Genomic DNA, 27328 nt, shown 5'->3' with positions numbered 1-27328 from the left:
AGATCTCTCTATTCATGTCAGAAATAAGTCTATGTGACAATTCTACATCTTTATTACCCTTACACTGAGCACTGGAGGTCAGGGACAAGTGAATTTCATGGCAGGAGATGAAAAATACCATTTTTTTCTAGGGACATGAAACAAAAAAATTGTCAATCATATTTAAAAGATATCGTCAAAAGAATACATTCATAAGTAATTTTTTTCTCAGAAATAAATACAAAATATTTTCTTAAAACAAATTTTCTTGAAACACATGAGATATTTACCAAGTTGATACAGACCAGGGGTATTAATTGAGAATCCATACTTTCTCTTAGTCAGCTTCTAACTATGGTAAGGACATACCATAATTTATAATTGATATGTTGTTATTAGTTCTAATTAAGTATTTATATGCCCCATTGCCTTGTTATATAAACATAGTTATCCTTGTTTATAAAAACCAAGATTTTATCATAATACACCATTTTCCCCCTATAAGATGGTAAAGGATCTTAGGTACCACATAATTATCATTTTTGTTTTAGGTGTTCTTGAGCAAACTAAAGAAAAATTACCTGACACCACCTCCTGGTGTCATCCCTCATCAAAGATGGAAGCAACATCAAGAATACTGTTCTCATCAGTGTTTAACCCATTCTGAGATAATATATTATAATCTGGCTGGATCAGTCATCTTTGTTGAGAAGCAGGATATGTGGCTTTTAACGTTTATTCTTAGGGGAACAACCATCCCTCCTTCTTCTTCTCAGAAGATAGGGTCTAATAGCCATATGTCATGGTCAAACCCTGTTTTAGCCCTTTTCTACAAACTCAAAATTCACTAGTTGGGAGAGCACCAGCTTCTCTTAAAGATTGATTTTGAGGCTGAAAAACAAGCTTTACAATTGAGACCATGAAAGAAGATGAAATCCTGGCATTATCACAAAGGGGCACCACCACATATCTGGGTGAGCAAGAGCTGGAATCCAAACCTTTCAGGTGAACTGTAAAAATAATGCCAGGTTATGTGACCTGAGTTGCCACCTCAGCATTTGTTCTGGTTGCATATTGCTCTGCCACAAACTTAGTGGTTAAAAAATGACGATTCATTTTGCTCAGGAATTTACTATATGGGAGGGGCTAGACAGGGGTCGTCTTCCTGTTCCCCAATATCTGGTGTCTCATTTGGGGTCACTCAAATAGCTGGGACTGGAATAGCTGAAGGTTGACAGCCCATCTCTTTTTTGTGCAGTCTTATGGATTCTCCTTTGGTCTCTCCAAGTGTTCTCTTCAATAAGATGGCCTCAGGATAACCCAAGAGCAAGTGTTACAAAAAAAAACTAAGGCAGATATTCTAGTTTCTCATGTCCTAGCCTCAGAACTCCCAGAACATCACACCTTTTGTCTTCTATTGAGAAGTAAGTAATGAAGGTGACCCCAGATTCAAGGGGTGGTGTGTCAATGAATCCACCATCCATCTTTAATCCACCACAGCATTGCATCATAGTTGATTTCCTTAATTTCTCAACCCTATATATTTTTCATAGAGGCATACAAGTGGGTAGCCAGTAAAGAATTAGTTTGGAACAAATTAGCTTAACCCCAATTCTTTCTTTCCTATCCAAAATGGTGGCTTCCATGATTTCTACCTTATTACATCAGTGATCCTTTCCATTTCCACTAAAAAGTGTTGTTGACAGAATCCCTGACATTACTGCAGGAGCAAATATGTACATTTAGGACTGTGAACATAACAAACAAAAATATGGTGACACCTGAAGCCTTTTACTAAACCAGGAGCCCACTATCTAAGACTCCTCCAAGAGGGGATATCCAAAGACAGTGATGGTGCACTTTAGATGATCATCTAGGTTTTTTTCCCAATTTAGAAGTCTGCTGATGTTGATCTATATGTGATACAAGTATGAACCAGGATGCATATATGTTCTTGGCTGCTTATTTGTCAAGCCAAACATTCTGGTCTAATTCACTTGTCCCCCAAATTGGGTGGTCTTCTTGATCATTTGGCATAGCCTGACTGGTAGACTTGAGTTGATTTTGTCAGCTCACTTACCTTCATCCAATAGAAAGACCACCATTGAAGTAGTAGTTAGATCTTTTATACTTCTCAGATACCTGAGAATCACTGCTCCTTAATATCCAAGCCAAAGTATGATTGAATTGTAGGTCATGGAAGATATATGGAAAAATGAGGTTGGTTAAGTGACAAGCCCCAGGGTACAGGCCAGGTTCACATGAGGCTGACAGGGGTAGACATTTATCCATACAGAAAGATTAGCTTTTTCAGGACAAATATTCCAGTATATAAGGTGTCATATGAATCAACCAACCCAGAGTTGATATCTCCATCATGAAAACAAATATATAACAAGGCTAAAATCGGAGACTACAGTGTAAAACTAGGCAATTTTACTTGGAAATTTCTTCCAGTGACCAGAGGAACTGTTTTCATATGGATGAGTGTGGTAAGCAGAATAACAGCCACCCAAAGATGTCGCCTCAACATTCATATGTTGCGAAGCATCAGCCCTTCCCATGACTTGATGAAGTTCAAGAACCTCTGGTCCAAACATCATAAGTGCAAATACAAGACGTTGGACTGAAGTCTAATCTTTTAGCTCAGGCTTCATAGTTAAGGAAACACCATCTTTCCTGGTTTAAACAGGGGGATGCAGTCCAATTGCTGATGTTGAAGTTTTATGACATGTGGCTTCACTGCTTCTTCACCTCAGCATCTTCCTTTACTGTCTTCATATTGATCTGTACCTGATTTCCATGCAACTTTGCAAGAGGATAACCTGTAAGGAACCACTCTTGAATAAGTTAATTCTTATCTATCATTTCTGAGGAATAGCCCGTCTGTGTTAGCTTTTTATATTAACAAGCCTTGCTTCCGGGGATCCCTGGGTGGCACAGCGGTTTGGCGCCTGCCTTTGGCCCAGGGCGCGATCCTGGAGACCCGGGATCGAATCCCACATCAGGCTCCCGGTGCATGGAGCCTGCTTCTCCCTCTGCCTGTGTCTCTGCCTCTCTCTCTCTCTCTGTGACTATCATAAATAAATAAAAAAATTAAAAAAAAATTTAAAAAAAAAACAAGCCTTGCTTCCCATTTCACTAGTGAATATATTTTCACAGATTTTATGTCAGCCACTATGATCAGTATGAGTGCTGACATTTATAGAGGATTGGCTATTGGTGATTATTCTGCTTGTAGTGCAAGGTTTTATTGATTATTCTGGAATGCAACTCAGTTATTCATTTATATCTGGCATCTTTAGTTATTCACACATGCACAAATATCTTAATCAACCCCTTGATATTTTATAATTTTTACAAATATTATTTATTTTTACCCCAAACTGTAAAGATGGTAAGTAGAATAATATAAAATATATTCAGTTTTCCCACTAATGGTTATTGTACAATTCAATATACCAGGCATTCTGTTAGGCACTGCTAGAGAAAGACATAGAAAAAATTTGACTATGGGATTCTCTGATAAAAAGGCTTGTACATTGACATAAAATCTAACCTATATCTATAAAATAAGGTTAAAGAATGTCTGTGATGTTGAATGTGAAAGGGGATAAATTGTAGTGTTTGCCAGACATATGTCTAGGGGTTGAAGAATGCCTAGTATATTCTAAGAATGGTATTCTAACAATTCTTCTTAAAATTTTCAATTTCCAATTCTTACCCTGATAACAGATCTATTCTTTATATGATTGAACTTTGCACTATGAAAGTGAAATTATAAAAGCTTTTAAAATAATGATGGAAATCCTAATGTCTGTCCTAGGCTATCTATTTTTTTTTACAATTTATATTTAAAGTCATATGGATATTCTCTCTCCTCCTCTCCTAGCACTATCTCTCCACCTCTTCCTCCCTCCCATCCTTCCTCCATCCTTTCTTTCTTCCCTTCCTTCTTCCCTCTCTTTCCTCCTTTCTTTCTTTGTTGTTTACTACTGTATTTCATTGGTAAATATAGAAAGGTATTTTTTTTAATCCAATGTCACCAGAGTTCCATGATACGTAAGAATTTGAATATAATGAAGTTTTCAGTGTGTAATTAGCAATTAATATACTGATAAGTTATCAACGTATCAGACTTCAAATATCACTTATCTAAAAAGCTGGAAATTAACTAATGTGAAAAGTGATTTTGTTTTTGGAATATTGAGCAAATTATTCCCCATCTATTTCTTGAAATGTGAGTTATTTGTTAGCTTCAAGAACCATTTTTACATACAAAAAGACTATGTACTACTAATTTTCTGTTTTATTTTTTTTTCATTTTTTCTAATTTTATTTTAATTTTTTTTACTAGAGTTCAAATTGTCAACATTTAGCATAACACCCAGTGCTCCTCCGCCAAGTGCCCCCTCATGGCCCATCACCCAGTCACCCCAACCCCCTGCCCACTTCCCCTTCCACTACCCTTTGTTCATTTCCCAGAGTTAGGTGTCTCTCATGTTTTGTCACCCTCACTGATATTTTCACTCATTTTCTCTCCTTTCCCCTTTATTACTTTTTGCTAATTTTTATATTACCCAAATGAATGAGACCATATACTGTTTGTCTTTTTCTGAATGACTTATTTCACTCAGCATAATACCCTCCAGGTCCCTCCACGATGAAGCAAATAGTGGGTATTTGTCGTTTCTAATGGCTGAGTAATATTCCATTGTATACATAGACCACATCTTTATCCATTCATCTTTCCATGGACACCGAGGCTTTTTTATTTAATAAGCAATATTTTGCTGTAATAAGTATAAAAATCATCTTTTTTCCTTACATTTTGATTCTATTGTGAAACAGGGTGGTCTAATTGTATAACTAGTAAATTACAACAATCACTTTTCTTTTTTTTAACAATCACTTTTCTAAGGGCTCTTAAAAGTTGCTACAATATGTAATCTTATTTAATTAAACTCTTTATATTTTAAATTGAATTTATAGATTTCTTTTTATTTCCTTAAGATTATTAGGTTAATAAATGAAATCAACACAAGAATATAAATGCTTTATATTTTAATAATGAATATATAAATATGGTGAATTCCAAATTGTTGTATTATTTTTATAATGTTTAAAATCATACTGGGATACCTGGGCAGCTCAGTGGTTGAGCATCTGCCTTTGGCTCAGGTCGTGACCCAAGGTCCTGGAATGGAGCCTGCATCGCAGTCCCCACGGGGATCCTGCTTCTCTCTCTGCCCATGTCTCTGCCTCTTTCTCTGCATCTCTCATGAATAAATAAATAAAAAATATTTTAAAAAATAATAAAATCATATTAACATTCTCTTCAATTTTCAACAAAAAACCCAGTTCTAAGTCAGTTTCTGATTATGTATTTGAATTTGGTTCACAAATATAATATATATATAATATATATTGATATATATATAATCATATATAGATATATGATTATATATATACATAATATAACAAGTTATATGATAATATAACAAGTTCTCTTAAACTCTGTTTTATGAATTTAATTTTATCATTTCTATAATAAATCTAACCTTCCCAGGATCCAAAATACTTCTCCATTTTTGATGCAAGTAACCCGTCTCAGGAAAATCAGATTCCATTTCAGAAAACTTAGGTTGTATATCAGCCAAGATATTTTTGGCCAGCATATAGGCTTGTCTTCTTGTCATTGACACTGATCCCTTGTTTGAGTTATTGTAGCAACAACTTCACAAACTGTGATCCAGTTGGTGCTAGAGCATGTGCCATTAATTTGACTATATTTAACCATATTCCTTTTTTTCCCTACTTCTAATTTTCAATCCAGTTTCATTATGTAGCTAACTCCATTCCTTCATTTACTGTTTTGTTGGTTTCTGAAAATCTTTTCTCTTATTACATGGCAATATCTTCTAATTTGTATCTAAAGACAATCTAATGTTGTCTTATTGGAATTTTCACAACTGCATGTAATTTTTTTATTTTTGTACAATATTTGGATTGACATGATTTCACTATTTTATTTTCATATATTGTAACTTACTCTGCTTTCATGTTAAAATTAACAACACATCTTAACAAAATCATCTGCCATCCTCTCCCAAACACACAATAATAAATATATTATTTGTATGATTAAAAAGAGCCAATATAAAATTATGCAAAAAGCTAATAAAGCTATGTGAAATATATGTAAAATCTCCACAGTTTCTCATGTGTCTACTACCACCTTGGGAACATGGAAGCTACAAAAGAATATAAGACATAATCCACAGCTCTGTGATGTCTGTTGAATTATTAGAAAAAAGAAAAGCATGTATTTTTACATAAATAAACCAAAAAGAGAGTATACAATTCAGTTACTTCTATGTGTATGTGTATGTGTGTAAAATCTCAGAAAAATTTAATGTAAATTACTGTTAAAGTTTGGAAAGTATGATGTCATGTATTAATTTATATCAATTTCATAATGAACCAATGAGGTTGATATAACACGTGTGAATATCCCCATTTCACAGGAATAAAAGACAATCTCAACTGTTTCATCATTAGAACATTTGAACATTTGTCTGAGTAGCATATATGTAATTGGAACACATTTCTTTTGTCCCTGCATTGCATTTAGTCTCTATTTTGTGCCTTTACCCCAAGATGTGTGAATGTTTTATTTATGAAAGGAAGTGCATTTTATCAAAGTGAAAGCAGAGGCACCTAGTGAATGGTGTTTGAAGAGAGCTGCAGGGGCATGATTAGTTCCAACCTCCAGAGACCAGAAAGAATGCTAACGATCCAAACTGTGGACATCTGAGATTCACATCTACACATGAGCTACAGTTCGTGTCCCCAAAAGAAAATAACCAAACATTAAAAAATCTCTACTCTCAGCATTTAGTCTTTTAAGAATCATGAAAACCTGGTCTTCTTCACTAGATATTTTAACTCTGGACTTCGTTTTGTTGTGAATATATTTAAGAAGTGGTAATGTAGGTTTATTTAAAACTTTTAATATTTCCTATCTCCTCACACTAGAAGAATATGTTAACAGCTGTATGATTTCAGTATTATTCCCAAAGAGCCAGAAAACAATGTCCTAACTTGTGGGTTATTTAAATTTCAAAGGTTTCAAAGTTTCTCATTTTATGGGAAAAGGGGCAGTATTTTCAATATTTTCGTGTATGCATGTGTGCTTACAGTATTTAATATTTGATTTATATAGTAACTTAAGGCTACTTGTCCAATTATAAAAAATTCTTTAAGATAGAATATCTAAGAATTATAATGTATTTTAACTATATCATAAGGAAAACCATTTCTTTCACATCTATACAATATTTTAGAAATATTTTAGATATAATTTTATTTTATAATTCCAATAATATTTTAATAATTAGTTTCTATTTTCCTTGAGTTTGTATGTATTGTTTTTAAATCAGACTATCCAAGCTATAATCTCTCGGTCTCTCGGTATGACAAGGTTGTTGCTGGTAAATTTTTTACATCTTTATTTGTGATTATTATTTTTTATTTTTTGTGTGTCATCCAATTTTTGCTTCCTTTGTCTTATAAGCAATTTTTAGTCATAAATCATTCAGTATATTTCATTTCAAATTATAAGGACATGTATATATTTATGAAGTTATAGAAATGTGAATTTAAACATCTAATAATATTTCATATCATATTTCCTCAGTTCTATATTTATTTGTATATATTTAATAACATGAACAGTAAAAGAACTAATATTTACATGCAATATTTTATAACAAATTTATTTATAAATGCATAAAAATAATACTTTGTCAGTAAAGCTCCACAAAAGCAAATAGTGAGATATTTTCATTTAAATTAACAACAATGCACCCATTGTATGGAAAGCCCATTATTTTAAGAATCATTAATTCATCGGATAGGCATTTGGCTGGATTCCTTGTCTTATCATAATGAAAAATGCTTTCAACTTTGCGATTTCTCTCACCCATATGCCTATCACTAACTGTGTCTCTGATGATTATATATTTTCTAATGTCTCTTTGGAGCCATAAATGAAAAACCTCAGAGAAAGAAAATGTTTTTAAACAAACATATGTTTTTAAACAAAAAGTGTCCTTATTTTGTCTTACCATTTCAAGATATTATTCTGAAAGGTAGTGAAATCTGATCATGACATTGGTTATAAAATGTTTTCAGTGTTTTAGAACACTATGTTCAGAACACTCCTACTGCTAGTATTTTAAAGTAGTCTCTCATTTTATCAGGAGGACAACACTGAGTGATGGGAAAAGCCCTGCATTAATGACAGAATAAATCTCTGTTCTAGTTATAATTCTAACCAGCATGTGAGCAAATCATATTTAAATTTTTGGTAACACTTTTCTCTATTTATAGTTTTTTATTATGAGTTCAGTCGACAAAGTTGTTGCTAGAAATCTTTTTTTTCTAAGATTTTATTCATTTATTCATGATAGACACAGAGAGAGAGAAAAAGAGACAGAGAGAAAGAGAGAGAGAGGCAGAGGGAGAAGCAGGCTCCACGCAGGGAGCCCGATGCAGGACTCCATCCCGGGACTCCTGCATCACACCCTGGGTGGAAGGCAGGCGCTAAACCGCTGAGCCACCCAGGGATCCCCTGTTGCTCGGAATCTTTACATGAACTTATTGAGCTCACATTTAGGTTTCTCCTTCCTCCCTTTACTCCAGCACACACTTTCTGTTTTTCTGTGCTGTGGTCTTGACACGTGCCCATCAGTATCATATATCAGTTCATGTACTATGTGAAGCCTTATGCCTGCCAAACTGGGAGGAAATCCATTTTTTCCTTCTCTTTCTCTAAATGATAAATGGCAAAATTATACAAAATCTTCTGTATTGGTTCCTTTTTACAGTTTCTTGTAACAGGCAAAATCTACAGCAAATCAGGGCTGAGCTCCAGTGAAACTAAGCCTTCATTCTACTATACTCCAGGAATGAGAGGTTCCCGTTTCATTAAAAAGCCTTGCAGGAGAAAAAGATCACCACTAAGAAACATACACAAATGGCTTTTCACCTCCAATGTTTTTTTTTTTTTATTCTTGTTTCTATTTTTGTATTAGGTTCAGTTTATTCAGGTTTAAAATGTGACTTTACATTTTACAATCTGGTATTGACAGAAAAAAAATGCTGGTACTTTCCACACATCATTCCTTCTTTGCCTTGATACAGTTGGACCTGGATTCACTATGCTTACCAAGGCCACTGATCTGAAATACAAATAGGATCTAGTTTATAACTTCATTTGATAAGGGATGAGACTATACTCACAGAATGAAGGTTTTGCTTTTGATTTAGCAATACCCGAAAGATCGCGTCGGAAGCTCATCCTTATCCTGACCTCAGCAGACATCAAATTCCATGGGTGCACAATCCTCAAGAGCTCATGCCTCACACAGTGCCTTGCTTACTTGCTTAAGATGCATGTTTGTTGGTCTAAGCCACCAATTTTTGGTAACTGGTTAGAGTGGCAATACAGATTATAATATGCTATATAATATAGTACCTACATCTCTTTCTATTCACCTCCCTTCTTTATTTTTCTTCATAGCACTTGTTAGGAGGGGATATACTATATATATACATGCATGTTGATTTCTCTAATAATGGATGACATGTTTCTTGTTCACTGCTTCATTTCTAGCAAATATGACATTTCTTGACATAAAGCAGTAATAACACCCACTGAATGTAAGGAAAGTACAATTTGTTTTAATATTTAACCATAAATATTATTGAATTAGCATTATATCATGTCAAAAAACAAGTGCAACTAAGTGATAGTCTCCATTTTTGAAAGCAGAAATATCTGATTGATATAGTTTCAGTACCTCATCCTCACATTCTGCTTCCCAACATTGGCTTTTGTAGGGTTTTGTTTTAATGGTGATAAAAAATGAAAGATGCAAAGGTGAAGTGATCCAAAGATGCAAAAGGGAAGGATTTTTAAATTAAAATGTACTGCTATTTTTTTATTGGCCCTAACAATATTGGATGAAGAAAGATTGTTCTACCTCTTCTTCTCAGTTCAGCTCTTATGGAGGACATGGTCATTGATCTTCTGACTCCAGAATCTGAGCAAAAGGTGAGACAAAAAAGTTCCAATGTTTGAGATTTAGAAAGGAAAGGGGTTGCATATTATGAAAGTCAGCACCATGAGTTAACTAGCTGTTGAAAAGTAGGAACAGTTTGGCTAGAGGATAAGGAGATAATTTTTATTACAAGGAGCCAGAGTGTGTAGCCCATGTAAGCAGGGAACTTGTGTATGTCTTAGAATGAATCAGAGGTCTGATATGAGGAATATTTGTGTTTGACTGTCAATTTTATCAATTAATACTTTGTTGATCTAAAAGAGTTTCCTCCTCTCAATATTTATGATGTGGAAATTGAGAAACAGGGAATAAAATGATTTCTAGTTCTGAAAATTTGAGTCAGTATAGATGGGTTGCCTAATATACATATGGCCCACTGCTAAAGTCAATTTATTTTCTTCAACCAAATACAGCATAAACATAAAAGCCCCAATACTATTATGGATACTGGATCATGGAGGGAATTATACATGTATCTTTTTCATCTGAGTGATATCGTCTTGTTCTGCAACTGAAAACCTATATAAACCTGAATGAATGGCAGGTTGGAACCATACAGGGGTGAAGGAATTCTTTCTGGTAGGTTTAACAGAAAACCCTAATTTGCAGATCCCTCTTTTTTTGCTTTTCACCCTTATTTACTTCACCACTCTGGCAGGTAACTGGGGCATGATTATGTTGATCTGGTTAAATGCCCAACTTCATACTCCTATGTACTTCTTCCTTAGCAACCTCTCTTTTTGTGATATCTGCTACTCTACTGTCTTTGCTCCAAAGATGTTGGTCAATTTCCTATCGAAACACAAGTCCAGCACATTTTCTGGTTGTGTTCTACAGAGTTTCTTTTTTGCAGTATATGTAACCACAGAAGGCATCCTCCTGTCTATGATGGCTTATGACCGCTATGTGGCAATAGCTAATCCTTTGTTGTATAGAGTCATAATGACCCAAAGAGTTTGTATTCAGATGGTCCTTGCATCTTACTTGGGTGGGCTCATTAACTCACTGACACATACAATAGGTTTGCTCAAACTGGACTTCTGTGGTCCTAACATTGTGAATCATTATTTCTGTGACATTCCCCCTCTTCTGAGACTCTCTTGTTCTGATGCCCACAACAATGAGATGCTGCTTTTAATATTCTCTGGGGTCATTGCAATGTTCACTTTCACTATAATTATGGTCTCTTATACGTGCATTATCATGGCCATCCAGAGAATCCGCTCGGCTGAGGGGAGGCGCAAAGCCTTCTCTACTTGTGCCTCTCATCTGACTGCTGTGACATTATTCTATGGGTCTGTGACCTTTAGTTACATCCAGCCAAGTTCTCAGTATTCCCTGGAACAGGAGAAGGTCTCTGCTGTGTTTTATACATTGGTGATCCCCATGCTAAACCCATTGATTTATAGCCTACGAAATAAGGATGTAAAAGATGCAGCCAGGAGGTCCATATGGTGGAAGAGAACTTAAAACACCAACAAAACTATAATCAAGGTAGTCTCATGAATTTGAAGACATACATGAGTGTTGAGTTTGACATGAAAATGTAAATTCATTCTATTTTACCATATTCACTGTTCTTATGATTTAACATGTTCATTCTCTCAAGAGCTAGTACATTTTTTAAACAAATTCTGATGCTAAGCTCTGATAGAATGCACCACACAGTTAAAAGACTCTGACATTGATTCAAATGAAAAGAACCCTCCAATGATAGGAATTTATAATTTATCAAAGGCATTCTTATCTCAGAGAAAAAAATGTAATAGTTTCTTGGAATGATTTTCTTGGATCAGACCGTTTTTTGTTGTTCCAAAAATGCTGTCATCCAAGTAATGACATATATCTCCATTTTTATGTTTAAATTGTGTATCTTAATGTTATCTTAGAAAAATAGCTATAGAAGAAAATAACTGTCATTAGTTATAGTTTATTCATTCAACTCACTTCTGTTTAGTCCTTTTACTTGTACCAGTTACTCTGTGAGATTCAAAAGTAAAGAGATTTAAGATAATATATGGGGCAAAAGCTGTTAGGGGAACAGGTAATGAAGAGATATGGTAAATAAGTTTGCAAAGTATTGTGTGAAGATGAATGTATTACCTAGTGTTATATCTCAAACTTTTGGGAAGCATGATTTTGTGATGCATAATATAAAATAATATTATGTCATTACTATTTTAAGGAAATATATGTATACGAAATGGGCATATACACACTCATACATACATAGACATAGTAAAATAGGGATAGAGAGACTGATAAATCAATTAATCAATTACAGTTAGTATCTATAGGTAAGGAACATAAGAGAGATCATTTAAATATTCTTGAAAATCGGTCTTATTCTTGAATCTGTACTATAAGTTTGAAATGTTTCAAAATAAAAAAGTTAGGAAAATATGCACTTTTACTTGTGGATGGAACAACTTGTGATCAAAACAGCATCTATGCAAAAAAAAAAAAAACAAGAAAAGCAAGATAAGATAACACATTATCTGTTAAGTAAAGTGAGTAACTATTGAAGAGAAGAGAGTTGTAGTAGTATAGGTTTCAGAGAGGGGTGAACTTGGATATGTAAGCAGACTTAGTCTCACTGATTCAGGGCACACTTGACAATGCAGGGTCGTCTTGCATGGAGGGCTCTGGAGAGGATTCAGAAGACTCAGGAGAGGGTCAGGCAGATATTTTGCAGGTTTCACCACACATAGTTGCATTCCCTCTCAGGGTATTAGCCATATTCTGTGTCTGAAGAGGCCTGAAGACCAGATAAACAAATAAACAGAAGTATAGACACACAGCAAACTAGATAGATGGTAGATGATAGATAGATGATGATAGATAGATAGATGATAGATAGATAGATGATAGATAGAGAGATTAATAGACAGATTTAAATGGAGAAATTCTGGGGACACCTGGGTGGCTCAGCTGGTTAAGCATCTGACTCTTGACTTTGGCTCAAGTCATGATCTCAGGGTCATGAGATTGAGCCCTGTGTTGGGCTCTGTGCTGAGCATGGAGCCTGCTTAAGATTCTCTTAAGATTCCCTCTCCTTCTGCCTCATACCCTTTAAAATAAATAAATAAATAAATAAATAAATAAATAAAAAATTTCTGAAAAACACAGAGGAACATTTGGTATTGTCCAAAACAAAACAAATAGTAAAGGTTTCAGTATATCAAAAGCAGGGGCTCCTGTGCCCTTTAACTGTTCTGGAGGAAAAGAAAACAGTAGTCCTTTTGGCAGTTAGGCAGCCTAACAAGATGAACTGGATTATATAGGAACTTAAACACACAGCTGCTTTAACCCCCAACAGGAAATTGAATGAGATGGAAGGTGGAGAGTGCAAGAAAGCCATGGTTCCGGAGTACAGGCATAGATTGAAGTCTCGCACTCCCCAGCTGTACTTAGAAGACACTAAATCCTGCTAGAAGGAAGAGCTAGCAGCAAATGTAATGTGGAATTCCTGCCCAAAACATTTGCTAGATTTTGGTCAGGCAAAAAAGGTTAGAGTTTTCTTTCTGGAGTACAAAATGATTCAGATTTTGCAGATTAAGATGGAATCTGGAGAGAGAGTGAATTTTGTCTGTCTTTACATGCTTGGTTGACAAGTTCCCAGCAGACATTAGAGGCCTTAATCAATTACAAGGCTGACTGCCCCCTCAAGATATGGCTACAATTTCAAGACGTGCAGACACACCTCCTTTTACTATGCTTCACTTTATTTAACTTCACAGCTACTATGTTTTCTACAAGTTGAAAGTTCATGGCAGCTCTGCATCAAGCAAGGCGATCAGCACCACTTCTCCAACAGCATTTGCTTGCATTGTATATTTATCACATTTTGGTAATTCTTGCAATATTTCAAACTGTTTCATTATTAAGCTATTTGTTACAATGACCCATGATCAATGATGATGACTCGCTGAAAGCTCAGATGATGGTTAGGGTTTGGTAGTAATAAAGTAATTTTAGGAGCACCTGAGTGGCTCAGTCTGTTGAGCATCTGTCTTCATTTCAGGTCATGATCTCAGGATCCTGGGACCAAGTTCCAAATTGGGCTCCCTGCTCAGCGAGGAGTCTGCTTCTCCTTCTCCCTCTCTCTCCACTCATGTTCTCTCTTGCTATCTCTGTCTCTGTCTCTCAAGTAAATAAAATCTTTAAAAAAGTAAAGTATTTTTAAACTAAGGTATGCACACTGACATTTTTAGACAGAATGCTATTGCACACTTAATAGATTATAGCATAATATAAACATAACTTTTATATGCACTGGGAAACCAAAAAGCTCATTCAACTCACTTTATTGCAATATTCACTTTCTTGCAATATTCTGGAACTGAACCCACCATATCTCCATGATATGCCTGAATAGGGCAGGGTGGCTAAGTTCACACCACCAGAGTTAAAACTGAATTTTCTGCAGTGTTTAAGAGCTAGGGAGAGAGAGGCTCACTTCTTAATCAATATCTTGGGAAATCTACAGCCAAACAAGGACAAGACAGAAAAAAATGAGATATAACTTTAATACAGCCCAGAACAAACCCCAATAATAATTGAATTAATTTAACCTATCATCTGTTATGCCTTTTTAGAAAGAGTGAAGCCTTCCCTGGTGGAAAGTAATATCTTCTTCATTTTCTGTGAATCTGTAATCACATATAAAGAACTAGAAATTATTTTTAATAAGGGTAAAAAAGAGTAGGAAGAGCTATAAACCTTAACTTTAACTCACACCATATACAAAGATTGATTTAAGATGGACCATAGAAGTATATGTGTGAAAGACGAAAAAAAAAATAGAGTCTCTAGAGATAAACATAAGTCTGTCTTCATGACATCAAAATGGACAAACATTTCTTAATAGGGATATACAAATAATAAAATAAAAATAACAGTGGAAGAATAGATCTTTTTTTTTATTTATTCTTTCTTCCTCCAAAGTTTTATTTATATTCCAGTTGCTTATATATACAACACTCAGTGAAGTTTCTGTTTTATTTTTTGAAAGATTATTTATTTATTTATTTATTTATTTATTCAGAGAGAGAGAGAGAGGCAGAGACACAGGCAGAGGGAGAAACAGGCTCCATGCAGGGAGCCCTACACAGGACTCGATCCCAAGTCTCCAGGATCACATCCCCAGCTGCAGGTGGCACTAAACCGCTGCGCCACCAGGGCTGCCCAAGGCTTCTGTTTTAAATGAGGACTTCTGTCCCTGGATATATACCATTACAAGATTAAAAAGGCAAGCCACAAACTATGGAAAAGTATTCATAGAGTGTGTACTGACAAAAGATTCATCCAGAATATGTGAAAAAGAACTACCAGTCAATAAAAGACAAGACAACTAAATATGAAAAAATTAGAAAACAAAGTATATGAAAAACATTCAAAATAGCCAATAAGGATATGTTAAAATGTTTAATATCATTACTGTCACATTTCCAACAGTGTATGAAAATAGTACAGGCATTTAGAACTGTCTGATGGTAACCTGAATATATGGCTAACTTATGTCCCAATATTTCCCAGATATAAGTGTATGTTCATAAACATCCATGAGGCATCCCTGGGTGGCGCAGCGGTTTAGCCCCTGCCTTTGGCCCAGGGCGCAATCCTAGAGACCTGGGATCGAATCCCACATCGGGATCCCGGTGCATGGAGCCTGCTTCTGCCTCTGCCTGTGTCTCTGCACCTCTCTCTCTCTCTCTCTCTCTCTGACTATCATAAATTTAAAAAAAAAATAAACATCCATGAACAATAATGTTCTAAGCATTTTTATTCATAATATTTATAATTACAAACTAGAAATTAAAAACAGACCATTTTATAATAAATTAATAAATTTGGATATATTCACAAAATGAAGGCCAAACAGTACTTTTTTTAAAAAGCTACTGATATACAATAATGTAAATAATTTCACAAAAGTTATGCTCAATAAAGGAAAACAGACGCAAAAGTCCATATTTTTAAAAAAATTCATATGTAAGAGTTGTGTAAGGTTTAGCAACAGCTAAAATTAAGTTATGGTAATATAGCCATGAAGGAGCATTCTGTAATGCTGGAAATAGCTGTTTCATTAAGATTTATGTGGTGGTTATGCTCAGGTACATAAACATAAAATTGAAATAAATTGTATACTTGGGGCACCTGGGTGGCTCAGTTAGGTATCTGCCTTCAGCTCAGGTCATGATCCCAGGGTCCTGCAGTCAAACTGCACATAGGGCTCCCCATTCAACAGGGAGTCTGCTTCTACCTCTCCCTCTGACCCTCCCCCCTACATGCTCTCTCTCTCTCTCTCTCTGTCTCTCTCTCATAAATAAAAAAAGGAAATCTGAAATAAATTGTACACTTACTGTAAGGGCACTTTACAATATGTGTGTATGTCTTTGTGTGTGTATATAATTCTTAAACAAGTGCTCAGAAGAAAAGACAAAAATTAACTTCAATGAAAATACGGAAAGCAAAGGGAAGGGTAAATTGGAGATCTGTGGGTAATTATAAATTGTGATTGAATTTTGGCAGTACAATAATAATATTCTATTAGGTGATTTAAAATAAATAGAATATAAATGCATGGAAACAATAATGCAAAAGGCAGTGTTGGGTCAATTGGGTTAAATCTTTTAAGGATTTACTATCATAGAGAAAGTAAAAAAAGGAACAGAGTGCACTGTATTTAATATTTCAAGCTGCATTATTTTAAATAGAAGTCAATCAATAATACATAGTAAATGTAAACATTAGAACAATAAATAATATAAATTGAGACATCCTAAAACCTTAATAGGCAAAATATTTCTTAAATAAGACACAAAAAGTTATGACCATTAAGGAGAAATTAAGGGACATTGACTTATATTGATAATTAAAAATATATTTGTAGAGTGCAAAAGTAAACCACAAAGTCAGCAAAAATATTTTTCCTGCATAGATATGAAACTGTAATCAAAATTTATAAAGAAATCTTATAATCTTGGATGTGAGGGCGATCTGGCTGCGACATCTGTCACCCCATTGATCGCCAGGGTTGATTCGGCTGATCTGGCTGGCTAGGCGGGTGTCCCCTTCCTCCCTCACCGCTCCATGTGCGTCCCTCCCGAAGCTGCGCGCTCGGTCGAAGAGGACGACCATCCCCGATAGAGGAGGACCGTTCTTCGGTCAAGGGTATACGAGTAGCTGCGCTCCCCTGCTAGAACCTCCAAACAAGCTCTCAAGGTCCATTTGTAGGAGAACGTAGGGTAGTCAAGCTTCCAAGACTCCAGAAAAAAAAAAAAAAAAAGAAAGAAATCTTACAAATCAATAAAACTAAGACAAGTAAAAACAAAGGGTGAGGGAAGGGGTGAAAGTACGTATAAGAACATCATGCAATAAATATTGAAAATCTCCCACTTCCAGAAAAAATAGGAAAATTGCTCTACTTTACTACTAATCTAGGGAAAGAAATTTAACTATAAAAGAGATGACAATAAAAATAGTGTAGGATACCAGAGGCCCCAGGCTGGCTCAGCTGGTGGAGCAAAGTGACTCTTGATCTCAGGGTCGTGAGTTTGAGCCACATGCTAGGTATAGATGAAAAAAATCTTTAATGAAAGAGTATACAACATCAAGTGCTGGTGAAGAGATGAAGCAGCTACAACTTTCATAAAATACTGATGGAGATGTTACTCAGAACAACAATTTTGAATAAATAATTGTCAGTACTCAATAAAGCTGCACTTAGAAAATACAGAGTATCAACACTGTATCAAATATATCAAATATATAGGGTTTTTTAAAAAGATTTTATTTATTTATTCATGAGAGACACAGGGAGAGAGAGAGTCAGAGACACAGGCAGAGGAAGAAGCAGGCTCCATGCAGGGAGCCCGACCTGGGACTCGATCCCAGGTCTCCAGGATCATGCCCTGGGATGAAGGTGGTGCTAAACCACTGAGCCACCTGGGCTGCCCAAATATATAGCTTTTAACAGAAATTTACAAGACCTACAAATAAAAAGAATAAATGTAATACATTAGACTTGAGCAGTGGTGAAGGGTGGGAGGAAGAAGTCAGTAGAAACTGAATGACCCAGATGTTAGAGCAGAAAAAGATTTTAAAGCACTATTATAAATAATATATTTAATACTTACCTAGCAGGGGAGATACCATGATCACAAAGGTGGTTTTCCCAAAGCGAGGCTTATCCATTACATTCCCAAATGTAGTGATCCAAAGGGGCACCTACACCCCAATGTTCATAGCAGCAAGGCCCATAATATCCAAACCATGGAAAGGGCCCAGATGTCCATCAACAGATGGATGGATAAAGAAGATGTGGTATATATACATATGCAATGGAATATTACTCAGCCATCAGTAAGAATGAGTACTTACCAATATATACATTGACATGGATGGAACTGGAGAATATTATGCTAAGTGAAATAAGTCAATCAGAGAAAGACAATTATTATAAGTTTCACTCCTATGTGAAATATAAGAAACAGTGTGGAAGAACAGGGGAAGGGAGGGAAAACTGAATGGGAAATCATCAGACAGGGAGGCAAACCATAAAAGACTCTTAAGTATAGGAAAGAAACTGAGGGTTTCTGGAGGGGAAGTGGGTGGAGGGATGGAGTAATTGGATGAAGGCAGTAAGGAGAGCATGTGGTACGAGTTCTAGATGTTATATGCAACTGATAAATTTATTGAACACTACATCTGAAACTAACAATGTACCGTATATACTGGCTAATTGAATTTGAACTAAAAACTAGATAATGTGTTCAAATAACTAAAGAAAAATATATAAAGAATTAAAGGAAAGTGTTACAATAAGTATTCATCAAATAGAGAATCTCAATAAAAAGAAAAGGATTAATAAAAATACCAAATTAGAATTCCCTAGTTAAAAATGCAATAACTGAAATGAAAAATCCACTAGAAAGATCCAAAAACAAACAGGAGATAGAAGAAAGAATCAATTAACTTGGAGCTAGCTAGCTAAAAATCATCCCATTTGGCAAACAAATATGAAATGAATGAAGGAATATAAACACAGCCTCAGAGATTTGTGTTGCATGATTCAACATATCAATAGATACATAGTAGAGTTCCTACGGAAGAAGAGAAGAGAAAGAGGTTAAGAACAAAGCAAAATAAACTAAAATAAAACCTGAAATAGTAATGGACAACACTGCCAATGTTTGGTAAAAAAAAATAAATGAATAAAATAAAAATAAAAAATAAATTGAAAAAAAATTAGAAAAACACAAGAACAAAAAACCATTCAAGATTTTACTGGACAGGCACTGAGGGGGGCACTTGATGGGATGAGCACTGGGTGTTATTCTGTATGTTGGCAAACTGAACACCAATAAAAAATAAATTTATTATTAAAAAAAAGATTTTACTGAAGATTCCCATCACATAACACACACTACACAAAAATACACAATAATAAGTTCCAGAAATACACATGCTTATATGTGAAAGCTAGAACAATTCAAAAGTGAGGCAAAAAATACATATGGAAGAAATGAACAATATGAGATAAAGGAACGATATGAAATGAAAGAACAATACAAAAGAAAACAATGAATAAAAACTAAATGAATAATACAAAACAAAATGCTAAAGTCATTCAAACAAGAAAGGAAGAAGCACAATTTTCGTCATGCTCAGGTGGAATTATTATATATGTAAAAGACAAAAACAATATACAAAAATGAAATGTTTCTGTGTATTAATAGCAAATAATTCAAAGATTGATAAACTATTCTATTGACAATAGTACAAAATTTCGGAATAAACTCAACAACAACAACAAAATCAATACTTAACAATAAAGACATGAAAACTATAAAAAAATTGCTGAGAGGAATTGGAGATCTAAATAGATATTCCCTGTTAATGAATTGGAACACTCTACTGTTAGTTATATATCCAGGTGACCTGAGTAGTCCTGCCCATTAAAAACTTTTACTCTAGTATATGCAACAACAATCTTTTTTAAGGATTTATTTATTTATTTATCTGAGAGAGAGACAGAGAGACAGAGAGACAGAGAAAAAGAATGTGGGGAAGAAGTAGAGGGAGTCGGAAAAGCAGACTCCCCAAGGAGCAGGGAGCCTGATGCAGGATTGTAGGACTCGAACTCAAGACCCTGAAATTATGACCTGAGCCAAGACCAGGAGTTGGATGCTTAACCAACTGAGCCACCCAAATGCCCCTACAACAGCTTTATTCAATGTAGTTAAATATTGCAAACAGCCCAAATGTCCAGATGAGTAGATTAGCAAAGTGTGTCATATCCATACAATGGAATATTACTAAGCAATAAAAAAGAAAGAAAAAAAAAAACCTAAAGATTTATGTAACAATATTAATGTTCTTAAAAAAACAATATTAATGTTCTTAAAAATATTATCCTGATTCAAACAGAAATCCAGACAAAAAAATCTGTACTATCCCAATTGTATGAAACTCTGCAAAAGCAAATTTTACAAATATAGATGTACAACTAATCAGCAGTTCTTTGCAGTTAGAGGTCAGAGATGGCAGTTTCTTAAAAAGAGAAGAAGATACTCTGAGGGTTATAGAAATATTTTATGTTTTGACTGTGGTAGTAATTGGTCCGGGTATATATTTGTCAAAGCTCATTAAATTATATACTTGAAATGAATACTGCTTATTGTATCATAATTATCCCTCAATAACTCTTATTTGAAAGAAGTTATTATTTTCTAAAATACAACACTTCAATGTGTTGTAATAATATAACTTTTGAATTATATTTTTCATGAAAAGGCTTCTTTCATGACAAATCAATAAATATATGCTAAATTCATTTTAAATAAAGCTGCCTAATTTTTCTAGATACCAAATTCAATTGCAGCCCTGTCAATGTTATAAATATCAATACTTAAAAGCTTAATATCAGTTTTTATTATTAACAATGCCATTAGATATTAATTTAGGTATCCATTTAAGTATCTGATGATTGGTAGGAGGCCACTTCCCAGAAATAGGTGCTTTTAAAGATAACATTGCATGGGGTGCCTGGCTGACGTAGTAGAGTATTTGACTCTTGACCTTGAGATCCTGAGTTTGAACCCCATGTTTAGTGCAGAGATTACTAAAAAAAGAAAAGAAAAAAGGAAATAGTATTGCATATAACCTCAGAGGATTAATAGATCTACAGAAGATACAGGATCTGATAGGGACTTTCTGAACTAGTTTTTTTTTTTTTTTTTTCCTCCACAACTGAGAGCCTGTGTCAACCAAGGAAAGACAAAACTGTTAAGTTGTAAAATAAAATGTGTGCTTATTTGGGGACTTAGAGATTGCAACCCAAGAGAGACAGATTCATCCAAAACCAAAAGTGTGCTTGGGAGAAACAAAGGAGTTTAGAATATTTAAAGAGGGGAGAGGGAATTTATATAAGTCATTTTGAGTGAAATGAGATTGGTGCTGTGTATATCTCTAGTTATACTAACCTATGTGTAATTGGTTGCTAGAGCTAGTATTACGCAGAAAGTCCATTTGTGTCCTTTTTAACATAGAACACGTTTGACTTCTAGGCCCACCCTTCCTATGTCCTCCTCGCTCCATTTTAAATGAACCTCTTAGTAATATTTACTCCATTTTATTCTCTCCTTTGTCACCTGCAAATAGACATTTATACAGCTTTTTTAGATACTTATTGTCCTTGGGGATCCCTGGGTGGCTCAGTGGTTTGGCGCTTGCCTTTGGCCCAGGGCGCGATCCTGGAGACCCGGGATCGAATCCCACATCAGGCTCCCGGTGCATGGAGCCTGCTTCTCCCTCTGCCTATGTCTCTGCCTCTCTCTCTCTCTCTGTGACTATCATAAATAAATAAAAATTAAAAATTAAATAAAAAAAGATACTTATTGTCCTTGATCTATAACTTCCTAGGAGAAAAGAGGATATTGGTCTATGAAACCTAATCTCTCTGTATTTCTGATATATATTTCTCATAATTCTTCATATATGGACTGGTAATAAATTATATACTTGAAAAATCCAGAATGCATCTGGTACTTAGAATGTTCTAGGTCTTTCAAATAAAAGTTATTGAGGGATAATTATGATACAATAAGCAGTATTCATTTTAAGTATATAATTTAATGAGCTTTGACAAATATATACCCGGACCAATTACTACCACAGTCAAAACAAATGGGTTCTTCTGAAAAGCTTCTCTTGCAAAAGTACCAAGCAGGTATCACTATCTATTCTATTGCGTTGTTTTTTCAGGATTTATAGATTCTGTTTTTTTCCCTATACTTACCCTACATTTCCTTCTATTCATTCTAACATTCAGGAAATTAAATGCCTTCAGGGAGCCATTAAGGTCTTGAGAGTTTCCTAAATCCCTCAAGAAACACAGAGGAACTTTTAATCATGTATTTACTATATCCTTTCAATCAGAATATTATCTCCAGGGACTCTATTCCCATTTGAACCTAAGTAAATATATAACTAAATTTTTATCTAGCCCTGTCTTCTGACATGATTGTTTTTTGACCATTTTGCTCTTGCTTTCATACCATGGGTGCTCTGCCTATGGTTATCATATATTAAAGGAAAATTTTGAATTTAATCTTCCTACCTGTAACTACTATCATTTACTCAATTTGTATTACTGTAAGTGTTAGACAAATTTAACTTTTCCGTGTGATGGATTGATTGATTGATTATTTGGGGAGGAATATAGAGAAATAATCCATTGGAATGAGTGACTATAAGGTTCCTAAATAAGCTAAAGTACTGAATATGTTTTTCTTCCACTGGTAAGTGAAACTCACTTATTTGACTTTCAGAAAAATACATTTTGCAAATTAGCTAAAAATATAAAAAACAAGATGAAGAAAGCATAAAAATTATGTTCTAATTTTATTCTTATAAACCTAGAGTGGGAAGGATTTATAATCTGGCCACTTATTCTCACCCCTTATCCTACACTTCAATTTCTTTTTCTACATTAACATAAAAAAATCGTTAGGCAATGCCTACTGAAACAATGAAAAATCATTTTTTTAGTCAGTGTAAAATATTCTTCCCTAAAGGATGAATTGCAATCTGTCATAATTACATATTTCCATAGGGATTACTCACCCGTCAGTGTAGAAATCCTAAAGCTAACCAGTTACTTCATTTCTTACAATTTCAATACATTTGTAATGTTGTGTTGTTTTGTTTTTAAAAAGACTTTATTTATGAGAGACACACAGAGAGAAAGGCAGAGACACAAGCAGAGGGAGAAGCAGGCTCCACGGAGGGAGCCCAATGTGGGACTGGATCCCGAGACTCCAGGATCATGCCCTGGGCTACAGGCAGGCACCAAACCGCTGAACCACCCAGGGATCCCCTGTTGTCTTGTTTCTGAGTTATACCTACTGTACTAAAGAAATAGTGTCTTCCAAGTGAAAGGATAATGAAGCCATCAAAATATCTCTCTGTAATATATAGAGGAAAAGCTATAGCACTGTGAACTATTTAAAATATTTATTTCTATTTTCTATAAAATATAAAAAGATAGCTATTTTTCAAACAAAATATGGTAATAATCAACAGTTGTGCATTAAATGGAAAAGGCATTGCACATTTGAGGAAACATGTTGCAACATCCAAAAAATATTGTAAAAAGTATCTGTATGTTTTATAGATTTGCTTTATTTTATAGGTTTACTTTGCTCTCTTTATCAGAAAAAGTATAAAAACTTTGTTTCCTGAGTCTCCTGAGTAAGATATTTCTATTGGATACCAAAAGCCAATTATAACTTGCTGATCGTCATGTTTACCCTTCCAGCTCAGTACCCTTTCCCCTCATTCCCAGGGGACATTTTTCTCAGAAGCTAATGCCTCCAACTGTTTCCTAAGGATAACCACAAAGTTTTTGGATGTACATGAAGGCATAAGTGGAATTTCTAAGTTCAAATGTCATAATACAGTTAATTCTTATTGATGTATTTGACATTTGCTACCATTAAATCCAAAATGAGAACTTTATTTTTTTTTAAGATTTTATTTATTTATGTTTTTCTTTTTTCATTCATGGAGTATCCTTTTGGAATAGACTAATAAATAGTACTTGAAGAGACTAGATGCTTTCTAGTTAAAATTTTTTTTTTTTTTAAATTTTATTTATTTATGATAGTCATACAGAGAGAAAGAGAGAGACAGAGAGACAGAGAGACAGAGAGACAGAGAAAAAGAATGTGGGGAAGAAGTAGAGGGAGTCGGAAAAGCAGACTCCCCAAGGAGCAGGAGCCTGATGCAGGATTGTAGGACTCGAATCAAGACCCTGAAATTATGACCTGAGCCAAGACCAGAGTTGGATGCTTAACCAACTGAGCCACCCAAAATGCCCCTACAACAGCTTTATTCAATGTAGTTAAATATTGCAAACAGACCAAATGTCCAGATGAGTAGATTAGCAAAGTGTGTCATATCCATACAATGGAATATTACTAAGCAATAAAAAGAAAGAAAAAAAAAACCTAAAGATTTATGTAACAATATTAATGTTCTTAAAAATATTATCCTGATTCAAACAGAAATCCAGACAAAAAAATCTGTACTATCCAATTGTATGAAACTCTGCAAAAGCAAATTTTACAAATATATATGTACAACTAATCAGCAGTTCTTTGCAGTTAGAGGTCAGAGATGGCAGTTCCTTACCACTGAGGGCTTCTTGCTGGCAGCAATGGCTTATGACCGCTACATGGCCATTGTGAACCCTTTATTTTACACAGTGGCTATGACTAAAATAGTTTGCATTGTCCTGGTCATTGGGTCATGTGTAGGAGGCTTAATCAACTCATTGACACACACAATTGGCTTGGTGAAATTGTCTTTCTGTGGGCCAAATATCATCAGTCACTTCTTCTGTGACCTTCCCCCACTATTGAAGTTGTCATGTTCTGACACATCCATGAATGAACTGTTGCTTTTAATCTTCTCTGGAATTATTGCTATGATCACTTTCTTGATTGTGATGATCTCCTATGTCTTCATTGTTGCTGCTATCCTGAGGATCCGCTCAGCAGCAGGTAGACACAAAGCCTTCTCCACCTGTGCTTCACATTTAACAGCTGTGACTTTATTCTATGGCTCTATAAGCTTTAGTTATATTCAACCAAGCTCTCAATATTCCTTAGAACAAGAAAAGGTGGTATCTGTGTTTTATACCCTGGTGATTCCTATGTTAAACCCAATGATTTACAGCCTGAGAAACAAGGAAGTAAAAGATGCTGTGAAAAGAGCTACAGAAATAAAATATTGTCCTTGTTAATTTCACACCATATGTGGTCCAAAAATAGCATACAAAGAAGTTCTCTGGAACAGAATATTTATATAAATTTATTAAAGTTTTGAGACTGAAGGAGTCTTAGAGTTTTTTTTAATGGGAATTTTCTATTTTATAGCAGAAGGAAAAAAGCCTAGAAAAATAACAAGGTAAAAGACATATGTCTGGTTATGGTTTACAAACTAACTTAAAATCTATAGTAAGATCTAGGCTATTTATCTCTGGACAGCTGAAGACCCCTTCATTCCTGTATATGCGTAGAAACGAATACATACAAATAGAATGCATAAACATACACACAAATAGATACAAACAAGATTGATAAGTAATAAAATATCTCTTATATCAGTCTCTCTACTAAGCACAAAAATAAGTAAAATACTTTTAAAACAAAAAGGACTGGTACTTGAATTATCCACAAAGCTGGCATATGCATGTTCTGAAATTAGCCTGGATTATTTCTAGCCAGACATTTATCAAAATAAAAGCAGATTCTCAAAAATAGTCAGAAAAAGACCTTGGGTTCTAGATCGCCTCTGTGATTTCACTCCCAGTGATCAGTCTGAACTATGTCCCTATTTGTGGCCTTCCTTGGTTTCCATTACTATATATGAAACTGAAGGACAGAATGCTACACTTTTACTTCCACTCCACTTGGAAGGATTAGTAAAACTTAGTGAAAACTTATGCTGAGGAATTTGCCTTCATGTTTAGAAAGGAGGCCTCCAAGAAAATTAGGGAGTCATTAATAATTATTTCCCTTTTTTTAAGATTTTATTTATTTATTCATGAGAGACACACAGAGAGAGAGGGAGAGAGAGAGGCAGAGACACAGGCAGAGGGAGAAGCAGGCCCCATGCAGGGAGCCTGGTGGGGAACTTGATCCAGGGTCTCCAGGATCACGCCCTGGGCTGAGGGAGGCTCTAAACCGCTGTACCCCTGGAGCTGCCCTATTCCCCCCCCCCTTTTTTTCCATTAAAGATCTTACCAGAATCTTCTTTAGCCATTAAGCAAGAAATTCCCTGAAGGTATTCTAGATAGGAGGAAATCTGTGCTATATATTCCAAATAGGGAAAATATGCAAAGCCATTGTTTGTCCTTTGATTCAAATTATATATACAAGTATATAATGATGAAATCAGGTCTGTAAATACTGATTATCCCATAGTGATCTCTTCTCTGCAAATTGCTACAAAGTCTCCTATCTGGACAAAACAGTATTATGGAAAATACCATTTACAAATAAAATTATATTTAATTTTTTAGATTCTTTTAAATACTAAAATAATAAGAGGCAACTAGGCTCAGCAGCACAATGAGAGAGCTGAATACTCTATAAATATTAATATGTGGTTTTACAAGGCAAGCTAGATTAAACTTCTATTTTTTTTTCCTCTCAGTGACAGCCAAACTCATGAGTGAATGGCTCCAATATCTCTGCAGGCAGCAAATTGAAATGTGAATAAAGATAGTAAATTGAAATCTTCATTATGTTAGATATGCATGCAAAGAAATTCATTTAAACGTTTACTTTTCAGAATGAAATAATAATACCACCACCAACAACCCCAAGAACATCATATAACATTTGTATGGACCTTTATGGTTTTCCAAGATCATTTAATATATTACTTGAAATTGGGTCCCTTAAGGCTACATATATGTGACATTTATGTATAAAAGGCATTCATAAAAGTGAATTTGTATTAAAGTTTTGATTTTCAGAAAAAATCAAAAAATAAAATAATAAGTAAACCTAATTTTGCATCATTCTTCACAATTTTTCAAAAGCATTCAATATCTCATATCCTAGAGTATCAACACAAGGAATGATATGATATACAAGCCAGATAATTAGAACTCAGAAAAATAAATTAAGTTCTGTTATAATACT

General features: G+C 34.6%; 2 protein-coding genes and 1 pseudogene across 2 annotated transcripts; all 3 read left to right on the top strand.

Annotated features, from left to right (window-relative positions):
• The first annotated feature begins 10643 nt into the window (after window positions 1–10643).
• On the top strand, window positions 10644–11576 carry LOC121501351 (olfactory receptor 1052-like). The gene has a single exon (XM_041773313.1). It carries the CDS (start codon window positions 10644–10646, stop codon window positions 11574–11576), a length of 933 nt encoding a protein of 310 aa, XP_041629247.1.
• A 6663-nt stretch (window positions 11577–18239) lies between these two features.
• On the top strand, window positions 18240–18359 carry LOC121472411 (annotated as a pseudogene).
• A 6355-nt stretch (window positions 18360–24714) lies between these two features.
• Window positions 24715–25419, top strand: LOC121471613 (olfactory receptor 1052-like). Its single transcript, XM_041722405.1, has one exon. It carries the CDS (start codon window positions 24715–24717, stop codon window positions 25417–25419), a length of 705 nt encoding a protein of 234 aa, XP_041578339.1.
• The last annotated feature ends 1909 nt before the right edge of the window (window positions 25420–27328 follow it).

This window comes from Vulpes lagopus, chromosome 11 (genome assembly GCF_018345385.1).
Source record: "Vulpes lagopus strain Blue_001 chromosome 11, ASM1834538v1, whole genome shotgun sequence".
NCBI classification, from domain to species: Eukaryota; Metazoa; Chordata; class Mammalia; order Carnivora; family Canidae; genus Vulpes; species Vulpes lagopus.
Note: the sequence above shows the minus strand (reverse complement) of the source record. Positions and strands in the feature narration are given on the sequence as shown.

Coding starts and splice junctions, on each gene's coding strand:
- LOC121501351 (XM_041773313.1), top strand. CDS start 10,644: ATGGCAGGTTGGAACCATACAGGGGTGAAGGAATTCTTTCTGGTAGGT.
- LOC121471613 (XM_041722405.1), top strand. CDS start 24,715: ATGAAACTCTGCAAAAGCAAATTTTACAAATATATATGTACAACTAAT.